The sequence below is a fragment of the Grammomys surdaster genome, unplaced genomic scaffold, assembly GCF_004785775.1.
Source record: "Grammomys surdaster isolate TR1022 unplaced genomic scaffold, NIH_TR_1.0 125698, whole genome shotgun sequence".
In the NCBI taxonomy this organism is placed as follows: Eukaryota; Metazoa; Chordata; class Mammalia; order Rodentia; family Muridae; genus Grammomys; species Grammomys surdaster.
In genome coordinates, this window is record NW_021620534.1 from 139735 (window position 1) to 153276 (window position 13542).

General features: G+C 44.0%; 1 protein-coding gene across 1 annotated transcript in view; it reads right to left on the minus strand.

The window, feature by feature from the left end:
- The window catches only part of Pik3cb (phosphatidylinositol-4,5-bisphosphate 3-kinase catalytic subunit beta), a 107732-nt gene that overhangs the window by 25196 nt on the left and 68994 nt on the right, over nt 1-13542 (minus strand). The window contains exons 10-14 of the mRNA XM_028788067.1: nt 12270-12366; nt 11206-11336; nt 6079-6129; nt 2632-2820; nt 831-952 (exon numbers count right to left, since the gene is read on the minus strand). Coding sequence (XP_028643900.1) covers nt 831-952; nt 2632-2820; nt 6079-6129; nt 11206-11336; nt 12270-12366 — 590 coding nt within the window. The remainder of the gene's footprint in view (nt 1-830; nt 953-2631; nt 2821-6078; nt 6130-11205; nt 11337-12269; nt 12367-13542) is intronic.

Consider the following 13542-nt stretch of genomic DNA (forward strand, 5'->3'; position numbering starts at 1 on the left):
CTAAATGGCCATTTTAACATAATTATTTTATTGTGTATGTGGCATGTATGTGGTGTGTGTACACAGTGTTCAGGAGACAATGTGGTAGAGAGAATTTTCTCATTCTCTGTCTAGGTAGGTTGCAAGGGTCAATAAGGACATCAGGCTTCTGTGGTAAAGCTTCTCCACATCCATGTATAAAAACCTACAGCTACCTGAAACAAGTATAAGAGTCAGGGGCTGCCCTCCTATATAGACAATTTTGCATCTCAAACTGTTACAGAGGTTACATAGTCTTTTCTTCCTATCAAACTATTTAGAACAGATCTGATTTTAAAAGCAAGGAAGGACCATAGCCAGGACTGGGCACAGGAGAATCAGTCTAGTTTGAGAACTAGCTAGCCTGGGCTACACAGTTAGTTCAAGGGCAGATCCCATGAGAAAATAAATAAACAAATATGCCTCCATCATAGAATACTAACCCTTCTTTGGGGATAATTAATAGACTATGGTGAAGGAAAGAGGCGACACAGGCATGGCTGCTCAGTTTGGAAATGCTGGCTTCCAGGGTTGGCCTAGGGCAGGTGCTTGGAAACCAAGATTTCAGAACTCTGTCCTGTAGTCCAAGGGGAGAGTGGCCTACCTACACCTAAACTGTTCATGCAGCAGTAAGGTCTGTGCTGCAAAGCCAGCGGAGGGTGCCAAGGTAAGTTCCTACATGACCTGGCCACCAAGATTCAAACAAGCTTCCTCTGGCCCTTACCTTACTAGTGCAACATTCAAGGAGCCACTCTCTTCCTCACCCACTCAGGTAATTCCTTGCCCCAGGAAAGTCCCATTAAAAGAGATACCTCATCTGTCGCAGGCAGCCTACAGCGTATTCCCGGACATACTGGTCTGGATAGTTGAAATCCAGGAGCTCCAGTGCTTCCCTGGGAGGCAATTTGGGCCAAATCTGCAGGAGCGCCTGAAGCTGTTTAAAATGAAAGCTGGGTCAGACGTTTGGTGGACAAAAGGAAATTATCTTTCCTGGCATATCGGAACAGAGATGAATCAAAAGAAAGGAACATTTTTAATTACTGATGCCTCAAACATTCTGGCAGATGTAGACTTTGTTTCTGAAACATTCTATATATATGTTTTAAAGGTTACTATGTGCCTAAGGAAAACAGAGTAAGACACTGCAGGTGTCTACAACAATTAGCCATCGCATAATTTAAGAACAAAACAAGTATAAATAAGCCAAGTCTGAAGCTAAGACGTATATACTGAGAAAGTCAATAACTCAATATAAAATTACAAAGTTTAAAGTATATATGTATGTATGCATGTATGTGTGTGTTTGTTTGTTTATTTATTTGAAGTAGAGTTTTTCCGTGTAGCTCTGGCTGTTCTAGAACTCCATCTGTACTCTGGGTGCATGGCCTGTCTCTGCCTCTCAAGTGCTGAAATTAGAGGTGTGCTCCACTAAGTCCGTCTACTTTTAAATAAATTTTTAGAGAAATCTTTTATTACTTTACAGATTTTTTCAATTAACCAGAACACGCTTGAGCTCCTCAAATCAGAAATAAATGTAAATAATCCACAAGAACTGAAGAGTGCCTACATCCTTTTTAATGGCTAATAAATCCTATTACAAATGCTAACTGAACGTCAGACGATGAGACTCCCTGGGCAAGAGCTGGAGCTGCATGTGACAGAGACAGTTTTGGCCACACCTAGGTCTTCTGAAGAGGAACTATGCCATGGCTCTGTGAGATGGAGAGTCCTCCTGTGGGTATGATACATTTACAGGGCAGAGTCTCACAGGGACAGATAACTGGGAGTAAAACTTGTTCTGACTGAGAGTGGAAAAAAGTTTAATTTGTGGCAATCAAATCAAAGCTCACCACTTGATAAAACCTTACTCTGTAAGCTGGGATTTTCTTGAGTATTCTATACCACTGACAGCAATTTACTGGGCAAGACCAGTGCTACAAAGCTTGGTTGATTAGATTACATTCAGGAAGGGATATTCCTTCAGCTTCTCAAAAGCAACTGTGACAGGCATGGTGACACATGCCTTTAAACCCAGCACTTGGAAAGCAGAGACGGACGGATGTCAGTGAGTGTGAGGCCAGTGTGGTCTATACAATGAGTTCTAAGCCAGCCATGGCTATGGAGTAAGACCCTGCCTAAAACAACAAAACCACTGGGGTTCTATGAGACTAGTGGAAGGTGCCCGAACCTGACTATCATCCATTTTGATAAATGGGGCTCCCAAACTACTGTTCCAGTTGTAGTTAATATAAGGCCTGCTCACCCCAACCCTGATTCCAGGAACTGTGACGGTACAAAGAATATGTAAGGGTTTAAAACCTCATAAATAGCTCCTGCAGAGAATTATCCAACAAGTTAGGCATCATGGTGCAGAAGGCTGAGACAGAAGGACTAGACATTTGAGAGAGGCTAAGGTAAGAACCTATCTTTAAGAGAAAACAAAAAATCCAACAAATGGAAATACTTCTGTGGAAAGACATTTTATACAAAATCAATGAGTAATGTACACACACACACACACATACCTACAGAAAGCTTTTTTTGTTATTAGGGGGAAAGTAAGTGGAGGGAGAGAAGGAAGAGATGGGAGAGGGACAAGGAATTTTCCGTCACCTGAGCAACATCTTCAAGTTTATTCCACTTGATTGACAGGAGTAGTTTTGGCAGTGACTGTGGGAAATTTTCTCGGCAGTCTTGCCGTAGAGTCCAAATGAGGTCCATTTCATTCTCACACAGCTGAGACAGGGGGTCTCTGTCCAAGATTTCTTTTAGTACAGCAAGAAATTTTTTCCCACCACGACTCTTTAAGAAAGTAAAATAGTAATTACAGAATTTAACTGTGCAAACCACAGGCAACAATTCAGCAAATTTATATACAATGACATTACAAATTGTGAGCTTTACCAACTGAAATTCTGTACAATGATTAACGTGGACCCTTTTTAAAAGTTTGCATTGCTCAGTATTAATAGGTTATAGGTGATGCATAAAGGTTCTTTTTTAAAATCTAAGTGCCAACACTAGATGGCACTATTGCTTTTAGGTTAAATATATCTTATCATTTAAATAGCTTATAAATTCACTATTATTTTAGTTAAATTTCTTCTTTAAAAAAACTTCCTCTGTGTGTTTACATTCAAATGCCATGTGAGTCCTGGGGATCTAACTCAGGTTCTTAGGATTAATGGCAAGCAATTTTTTGTTTGTTTTTGTTTGTCCTTTTTATGTTATTGTTGTTGCTTTAAGACAGGGTTTCTCTGTGTAGCCTTGGCTACCCTGGCACTTGCTCTATAGACTAGGCTAGTGAGCCTCTGCCTCCCAAGTGCTGGGATTAAAGGCATGCTGGGTGGGAAGCACTTCTATCTCTTGAGTTAATTTACCATTCACAATCTCCTGATTCTACCAACCTCCAACTGCAGCACCCCACCTCCCAAGATAGCCCAAACATATAACGAGTAAAATAAGAGTAATAAATAGAGACCTTCTTGGCTTGTGCCTTGGCATAAAGGCATAAAATTTCTATAAATTAGAAACCCTATGATCAGAACTAGAGAGATGGCTCCGAGGTTAAGAGCACTGGCTGTTCTTCCAGAGGTCCTGAGTTCAATTCCCAGCAATCATATGTTCACAACCACCTATAAGGGGATCTGATACTCTCTTCTGGCGTGTAGGCATACATTCAGACAGAGTACTACATACATTAAAAAGAATCTAAAAGAAAAAAGGAAAAGGAACCCTGTGACCACAAAACAGCAAAACTCTGTTGTCTTAGAACATTTACTCAGTTGCAAAGCACTGGCCGAATTTACAGGATTCCATCCTAACAAAAATGAAGAAGTTCCCTAGTGATGCCATAAACCCATCATTCTGAAGGAGTCAAAGTGCCAGTCAACACAGGTGAGCATGTTTAAATAGCAGCAGCAACAACAAACCCACCTGGCAGACGTGGTATGATATACCTGTAAGCCCAGCACTTAGAAGGATGAGGCTGGAGATTCAGGGAGTCCAGGCATTTGTCTTTTGCTACACATGTGTCTGACGCCAATCTGTCTAAAATGTGTTGGAGGTGTGATCATAACCCTTGAGAGAATGTGACGAGGGATTGGGGCCTTCAGGCTCAGGGAGCAGTGAGAAGTTAGGCACAGTTCTGGGGAACTCTAGGTCAGATTCAAAGAGTAGGAGGAGGGAGAAGAAGGGGGTGCAGCTAGGATTCAGAGTAAGGTATCTGCCTGAAGAGTAAGGATTGGGAGGCTAAGGTATCTGTCTGAAGAGGGAACAGTGCAGCTGGCCATACATGGCCCTTCCTGTATTATGCTGTGACAGCTGTGACACTAATCCTGTCAGCAGTGAAGATTACTGGACCCTTGGGAGCTATCAGGTCCCAGGATACTTGGGAATCTTCACATGTAGGAGTCTAAATCCTGAAGGCATAGTACAGTGAGCAGGCAGATAACCAGAGTTTAAAACTTAAGAATACAGAAACCAAGAATCCAAGGAAAATGGGGGAGAGTGTTGTTCCAAGTAAGAATCTGAGCTGGAAACTCTCTCGGTGGAGGTGGTGGGATGCTTGGTGTGCAAACACAAAGACCTGAACTTTGACCCCCCAGAACCTCTCCCTGTGAAGGCCAACAAGCATGCATCTGTAACCATCCATGGAGAAGACAGAGCAGGTAGGTAGCTTCTGGTAGCTTGCTAGCTAGTCAGTCTAGACACCGTCTCACAGCGACTGGACTCTGTAGGAAGCAGTAAGACTGAAACTGTGTTCTATGGAAGAACACCCTCACTGAAGATGCTTACGTCTGTAACTTGGTAATGAAGAAAGAGAGGCTCAGTCTAGTCCTATTTTGTTTGTCATTGCTGATTCTGGTCTTGTGAGACCAGGCCTCACAACGGCCACCAAAGATGACCTGATCCTTCTACCTGTATTTCCCCAGTGCAGGAGTACAGGTGTGCACTGACATGCATGGCTTCAACAGTCACACACCTTTACTCCTGACACATGAAGGCTGAGGCAGCACGACTGAGCGATTCAGGGCCAGTCTGCAGCAAGACCATCTAAACCAACCTTTCACGTGCCTTGCCCTGACGTGCCGTGCCCTGCCCTGCCCTGCCCTGCCCAGCCCTGCCCTCCCCCCTCCTCTCCTTTCCTTCAGTGCTAGCCTCTCTTCCTGTTAGCCAAGAACATGGCGGTCTAGTAAAAGACTATGTTGTCTGGCCACACTTACGATTTGGTCATGTGTCCAACATACAGCCCATGAGATGTGAGCAGAAAGTATACACACTGTCAGACAGTGGTGGCTTGTTTGAAATCTGAGTAATTATTTATTTACAACTTCTACTAATTCAGAAAACATAAAGAGACAAAAATCTAAGAGGTGCCAGGTGTGGTGGTGCTTGACTTTAATTCTGGCACAGGGGAAGCAGAGGCTGGAGGATCTCTGTAGATTCAAGGCCAGCCTAGTCTACAGAGAGAGTTCCAGGATAGCCAGGGAAACATAAAGAAATTCTGTCTCAAAAAAGGGGGAGGGGAATGATATATAATAATACTCAGAACAAAGTATATGGACTTGTGTCTTGCTTCCATGCTTCTGTTGTCTGTGGGGTAGTAAAACAGGGAGCTAGAATAAAAATACTAAACCATAAAACATAAATGGCATTTTCAACTTGGCAGAGTTCTCAGGGAGAAAACACAGGTCCCCCACTGTAAAGCTAGTTCATATTATACTGGCTTTGATATTTGAAAGAACACAGCCTCCTAGTTACCTAGCTGATACTAAGATAGCATTGGAATTCTGTGGTGAGCACTAGCAGCTACTGTGGGCTACCACCCTACACTTATGCAGAAAAGGGCTTCCCATTCAAGTCATACAAGCCACCAACACTGAGCCATGTTCAGCCAGCTCTGAGATGTGCACACTTATTGTGAATGCTTATCCACACTCACAGATTGCTTTTGAGTTACATCTTCTACACATTCATTACAACAGATGAGGTGAAGGCCCCTCGTGTCACACGGAGCTCTGTGGTAAGGGCTAGAGGGAGACGGAGCTGGATACTTACTGACACATTAGCACTGTCTCCACTGGCAATCTCAGCTGCCTTCTCAATGATCTGTTGGAAAAAATAAAAACTTACATTTTGTCCTGATATTTGTAAAATTTTCAATGTTAATAACTATGTTTGCACTTAGATTACAAGAGATTGCACATGCTTGGCACTCAAAGCCTTTATAAAGAGAAACAAAATTTTAAAATGAAACAATCTCAAAAATCAGTGTTCCCCAAGGGCTTCAAACCCCTGGACAACAGGGAAATCAGAGTGTCACTGAGGGGACTGGAGAGCACTATGCTCGAAGACTGCTCCTAGATAAGTAAGAGTTACTAGGGTGTGGGCTGAAGATGGCTCAGGGGTTAAGAGTACTTGCTGCTCTTCCAGAAGACCTGGATTTGATTCCTAGAACCCACATGGTGGTTCACAATCATCTGTAAATAGAGTTTTAGGGGATCTGATATTACCTTTTGGCCTCCCTGGAAACTGCAGGCATATGGCACACAAATATATGTGTTGGTAAAAGACTCTATATAAAAAATAAAAATAATCTTAAAAAATTTTTTAAAGGGTTCTAAGGGAGAGAACTACCTACTGTCCAGCAGCCTGAGCAGGTGGACATCCTGAGACCCACCTGCTGCCAGGCAACAGGGATGAAGGAGAACATCCAGAGACTAGCCTGCAGCCACATGGCATGGGCACGCTGTATACACAGAGGTCCACTTACCATGGAGTGGGCAGAAGAGGACACCCAGGGGCCCACTAGCCACGTGGCCTGCCCACAGTGGGAGCCATTACAATGGGCAAGTATGTGGTAGACAGATGGGAGAGGAAGAGAAGCAGAACATTATGAAAAGAACTGGAGACTGGAAGGTAGAAAGGAACAGCCTGTTGTGAGTAGCCAGCGGGTCCACCTGAAGGCCATGTCTATGTTGATGTCTATGGGTCATATTACCACTAGAGACATGTAGATGTTCCTGGTCTGGCAGCCACCTGGGCAGTCCAGTAGAGCTGGCCCTGGTAGCATGGCCTTGGGTGAGCTGTGAGCATGAAAAGAGTTGACTCTGCCAGCCACTCATCTGCCATGAGGTGGCAAGGAAATGGAGGTGGTGTGCATCTCCTCCACCCCTCACCCACCTTTCACCACCAGCAGGAGTTTGGAAAGCTGGCCTTAGGGTCATGAGAACAGATGGCCTGGCCCTTCCTGTTGAGCAGCTGGCAGCCGCACTTAGGAGAGCAGGCTCTGAACACACCTGGGCAATGCAGTGGAGCTGGCTCTGGTGACATGAGTGGGGGTGGGGGGTAGGGGGGTGGGGGACGGGACCCAGAGAGCATGAGAGCTGAGAGAGGGAGAGCTCACCCTGATTCTTGCTGGTTATGGCACTGAGTGAGCTACCCAGGGCAGGGCTGGAGAGTTTGCCCAGGGAGAGCTAGTGAGCTGATCAACTCAGCTACCACCCAGACCCAGATCCAGGGCTTTGAGTTGGCCTACCCCAACTTCTACCTCATTTATGAAGGCCAGTCTTGCTGAGCCAAAGCTGCAGGATCTCCATCACACAAGGCAACAATAGGATATCCAAGAAGAGTTCTAGTGAGGACCCAGTATTTATAACACATCAGAAGCCAGAGGCCTCCCACCAAACCAATGACTCACTGAAGTGCACAAGTAAAGATGTGTGGGACACGCTGTGACACACTACAGCTTCCAGGGTGTTTTCTATGCTTTGTTTTGTTTGTTTGTTTATTTTATTTTCCTTTGGTGGGTAGGGGGAGGTTGTAAGGGCAACTAGACAGGGGTGGGAGATGAGTGAACTAGGGTACATGCTGTGAAACTCACAAAGAACCAGTAACAAGTTTTAAAAAGTTACTCACAAGTAAGCCTCCTGACATCTGATTTTTTACAGTTAACAGCTATCAAGGGATGAGGTGCGTGTAAGTCAAGAGTAAAGCATTTGCCTAGTGTGTGTGAGGTCCTGGAGGACCCAGAATCTATAGCAAGTCTGGGCCCAGTCTACAAAAGGGATGCAGTGAAATGAAAAGAGGGATGGCAGCAAGCAAGCGGGAGAGCAGGAGAGGAGGGAAATAACAAAGCAGATGCTAAAACTGCAAGCTGTGGCTTGGTGGGGTGTGGTAGAGCGGTTCCATGCGCTTGGCTGATCCCCAGTGCTGCAGAAGCATGGACAGTGGGCACCGGAAAGCAGTGCTCAGTTCCCTCAGTTCACACAGAGGCCTTGTGCTCTTGAAAAGACTGGAACCCACCAATGTGGGGAGGCAGGAAAGACTCAGAAGTCCCACTGTGACTGGACTCTGTTAAAAGTAGTCACTCCTGGCCTACTCCACAGGGAGCCGATTCCCTGTCTACTGCACAGGGTGGTGATTCCCAGCCACAGGGTAGTTCCTAAGGTCAAGTGAGAGTCTCCTGCTATTAAGCAATGGTCATAAACTTCTCTTGTAAAACAAGAGATAAAGGACAGTAACAAAGGACTTTAGAAGCTTCTCCTTTTTACATTTGTATGACTTATTTGCAGTCATCATAAAACTCTCTCTGAGGCAGAAGGACAAATCAAGGCCTGCTAGGCAGCTTGACATGGTGAGGCCTGACTCAAAGAAAAGAAAACAGAGTAGGACCAGGGATATAGCTCTGCAGTGGCGGACTTGATCACACTGATCTCAGTACTCAGGAGGCTGAGGCAGGGGAGGCTGAGGTGGGGAAGGCTGAGGCAGGGGAGGCTGAGGCGGGAGGCGGGGGAATGAGAGACGAGTATTAAGGATGACAGAGCAACTGTGAAACTATACAAGCAAAGAAATTCTACTTCTCTAGAAATAGATAAATTCAAAGTATTAAGTATGTCAGAGACATCTAATTTGGTCCCTAGTAAACTGAGGTCACTGAACACACACCATAGCTGACAACAGTCACCAGAGAGGACTATGGCGTCCAGAACATGAAAGCAGTGGCTTATGAACACACTCTTATCTAAGGATGGCTTCAGGAACACAGAAATGTCTCATGCTAATCACGTTTAGCTTTCTCCTTACTCAGTATGTATAAAAACGGCAAGTTCTTAACATTGCGTTGTTTAGGAAGCACAGCTCTTTGTTTGGTCTTAAATTACCGCTCGGAATAGTATTTTAATCTTATTTTCAATTCATTTACTTGACAAACTGGTGCTTGCACATGCTAGGCACACGCTCTACTACTGAGCTATATCCACAGCTCTCTTTATTTTTTATGTTTTAAAAAAGAACCACTTTATATAGCCCAGGGAAATTTGGAAATCACAATTCTCCTGCCGCAGCATTGCTAGTACTGGGATTATAGATGTGAGGTACCATACTGGACAAAAAACCTTTTTTGTTTTTGTTTTTCTAGACAGAGTTTCTCTTTGTGGACCTGGCTGTTCTGGAACTCACTCCATAGACCAGGCTGGCTTCAAACTCAGAGATCCACCTGCCTCTGTCTCCCAAGTGCTAAAATTAAAGGGGTATGCCACCACTGCCCAGCTAAAAAAAAAATTTTTTTTAAAGTATAGAATAGAGTTTATTCAGGGCATGGGGAGGGGAGTTAAAAGGGTAGTAGAGGCAGAGAAAGAGAGGAGGGAAGGGAAAGGGAGGGGGGAAGGGAGAGGAAGAAAGGGGAAGGGATGGGAGGGGAAGACAAAAAAGGGGAGGGGGAAAGGAGCGGAGGGGAGGGGAGGAGGAGAGAGGCCAGCCATAGCATGTGGGGGGGGGGGAAGGGATGAGAGGACAGGGCAGGAACAGGTAGACAAGAGTGAGAGCAAGAGCACTACAAAGCACTCGAGACCTTATAATGATAAAGTAGTTCTTGGGTGGACACAACTGGTCGGGTATAAATGACTAAAGCAGCACTGAACTACAGAAATTCAATTTGCGTAAGACCCTAAAAACCATCTCTAGGACTGATTGAGTACACAGTTCTGTTACTTCTGAGTTCTGCTTAGCATGTGTGAGGCTCTAAGGTCCACTGTCACCAGCTTCCCCACGGCTACAACACACACACATCCCTTTTATACAAGTCTGTTGCTGCTCAGCATGAAAATGAACTGAGTTTATAAGTTTAGGACTTTAAAATGTAGCCTTTTCTCACTCGGGCCAAGAAATCTCTTGTGTATATTTATCCAAAGATTTTTGTATTAAAATCAATACCAATCATACCTAGGAGAGGAAGGAATGTCACACCTGAAAATCAAAACATTTAGAGGCTGGAAAGATAGATGGCTCAGTGGTTAGGAGCACTTGTCCTTCGAGAGGACCCAGATTCAGTTCCCAGCACCTACATGGTAGCTCGTAACAGTCTGTAAGGCCAGGTTCAGGGAGTCTGATGCCATCTTCAGACCTCCTTGTACACCAGGCACACTCATATTCATAGGCAAAATACTCATACACATAAAGTTACAAATAACATAAAACGAACATTAGGAAAGGGCTGGGGGTGCTGCTCAGTGGTTAAGGACATACCGTGAAGACATGGGCTCAACCTCTAGCCGTAGAGGGAAGGGAAAACATGACTCCTCGGCTTTCTTACATAGAAATCATGTCAGTCCTGTGCCAGCTGAGACCACTAAATAGGTCTCATTTCAGAAACATGCATGCAGCTCATAAACTAGGGAAATAGAAATTCATGCCCCAGATTCTACTCAAGTCCCTGCCAGGTATGGTGCCTCACACCTGTAGTTGTAACTCTTGGAAAGTGGAGGCAGGGAGACTGTTATAGATCAAGGGTAAGTGTGAACAACACCATGAGTTCGAGGCCATGCTGGCTAGAGTAGAACACTGATTCAACAGCCACTGCCCTCAAAGTCCTGACTATAGTAATACTGGGCAGGAATCATCTCTTCTTCCATCTCTGAGTCGACTAAGAGATTCTTTACCTCAGAAAAGAACTCAAACAACTAAATCTCTCTTTACAAACACGGCCCCTGAGCTCCAGAGACGCCATGTTTCACTTGGTCAGTGATAAGCACACACCAGCTGCCATGCTGCACAGCCTTCCTTGGATCTCTCTGCCCATGATCAGTTTTGAAAAGAGAACGAGACACACTGAGGGTGGGTGAACACTTACATCTAGGAATAATGCAAGTCCTTTGTGCATGGTGCGTGGCCCTTTAATTAGCTTACCTTATCGAAGGGGGGGTAATAATAAGGCTGCTTCTTATTCTCTGGAAACTTAATATGCAAGGCAGTAGCATTCTCGGCGTATGGGTTTGTCTGTACAGTCCCCATGGGATTCAGCATTTCCTCCAGCTCATCTAAAACATGTAAAGAATCTGGATTTTTATTTGGATAATTATGAAAATGTTTTTGGAACTGAACTTTTAAAAACAAAAGTCTGCAATTAGTTTTCTTTCATGAAAGTGTCCTAAAGGTTGTGTCACCTAAGCAAGTCTAACAAACTGAATCAGTAAGCCTTTAGGCACCTGAGAAGGACTCCATTCTCTTGATCTTCAAGCTAAATCTTACTGTTTTCTATCTCTGCAGAGTGCTCATTCCCTAGTCAGGACAACTATAAGCAGTAAAGCCTGCTATAAAGAAGACACTGTTTCTTAGGTTTCCATAAACGCCTACAAAAGTAAAATGTTTAAAACAAGAATACTCCCATAATTATCTATACAACATGTGTTATGTTAATATAATATATAATTTATATAGTTATATAATGCAATATATATGCTGTATATAACATATATTATTATACATATGTATATACACACAAGAATTTCATGTCTATAGCTAAACAAACATTCTGTGTAATACAATTTGGGTATAAATAACAGGTAGGCATGGTGGCACAGGCTTTTAATCCCAAGATTCTGGATGCAGCGGCAGGTGGATCTCTCTGTGAGTTCAAGGCCAGCCTGACCAAAATAGTGAGTTTCATGTCAGTCACATAGAGATAATTTGTCTCAAAAAGAGCAAAACAAAACAACAAGAAAGAATAAATAACCAAGAAAGTTTTTTGGTTTTTTACTGAAATATGACAATAACGAGTCAGAGAAACACTGACTGGTGCACCAGCTGCTCACCCGAACTAGGCACTGCCATTAAAATATAAATCTTAGCCAGTGTTGGTGGCACACATCTTTTAATCTCAGCAGGGAGATCTCTTGAGTTAGAGGCCAGCCTGAAATAATAATAATAATAATAATAATAATAATTAATAATAATGATAATGCAAATCTTACCAGGAAACGAAGACCAGCTGTGCAATATTACATCTCCGGACCTCAGTTGTCCTTTGAAGTCAAAAACCATGGTATTTACCCACGCGACAGGATAATGCTGTTGAAATTGGCATTGCATAAATAAACCCAGAATGGACTTCAATGAATCACAGAATATATGACCCATGTTTCAATGTAAGTACTAGAAATTTCTGATGTTCTGGGTAATTTCCAAAAAATTCATGTAAGTTGAAAACAATATAGTAGCTATTCCAGTATCTTTATAACTTTTAAGAACAATTCTACAGGTCAATTAATATACCATGATAAAACAGTATGCACACAAAACAGAAAACTTTCTGAAGCTGAGGGGGAGTTTCTAAATGACTAAGACAAGGTAGGTGTACAGTAGATCCTAGCATGGGAGGACACAATGCCTCTGTATACTGCGGGAATTACTTATACTGCTAAGAGAGGGACACTTCTCACGTGTGGTGGCTAACACCTGCACGGCTTCAACTGCTGTGAGTTTGAGGCCAGTCTGGGCTACATGCTCGGCCACAAAGAGTAGCCTGCTCAACAGCATGAGATCTGTTTGTTTATATTTCAAAAACCCAGGCACGTGGCCTTTAATTGAAGCACAGCAAGCTTCACAGTGTGAGAGCCTGTCTGGAAAACAACAAAAGTGGCACTCTGCAGGACTCACTATGCAAGCAAGGATGACAAGACAGGAACATCGGGAGTTCAAGGTCGTCCTTGGCCACAATTGATGGACTGGGCTGGGCTATGAGAGACCCTATCTGGTGTGGGGGAAGGAGAGAGTGAAGAAGGGGCAGAGCAGGGGTAGGAGGGAGGGAGAGAGTGCACTACGAGCACAAGGAAGGGGGAGTAAAACATTTGACTAGTAACATGAAATGGAAAGGCTAGGACTGTGGGTCAGTGGTAACACAGAGCACACAAGAGGCCCTGGCAATCCACAGCACTGGAAAAACAAACGGAACAAAACTACCACTGGCTCTAAGACAACTCTTGTGGCACACACTTTTCCTCAGTAGAGAAAGAGGGGCAAGGAGACTAAGAGTTCTAGTGACTCTCGGGGCAGCTTGAACCATACAGAAAGACCCTGTCTTCAAAATATGTAATGTGTTAGTGTAATGTGTTAGTGTGTGTGTGTGAGAGAGAGAGAGAGAGAAGAACAGAGAAAGAGGGAGGGGGGGAGGGAGGGAGGGAGGGAGAGAGAGAGAGAGAGAGAGAGAGAGAGAGAGAGAGAGAGAGAGAGAGAGAGAGAGAGAGA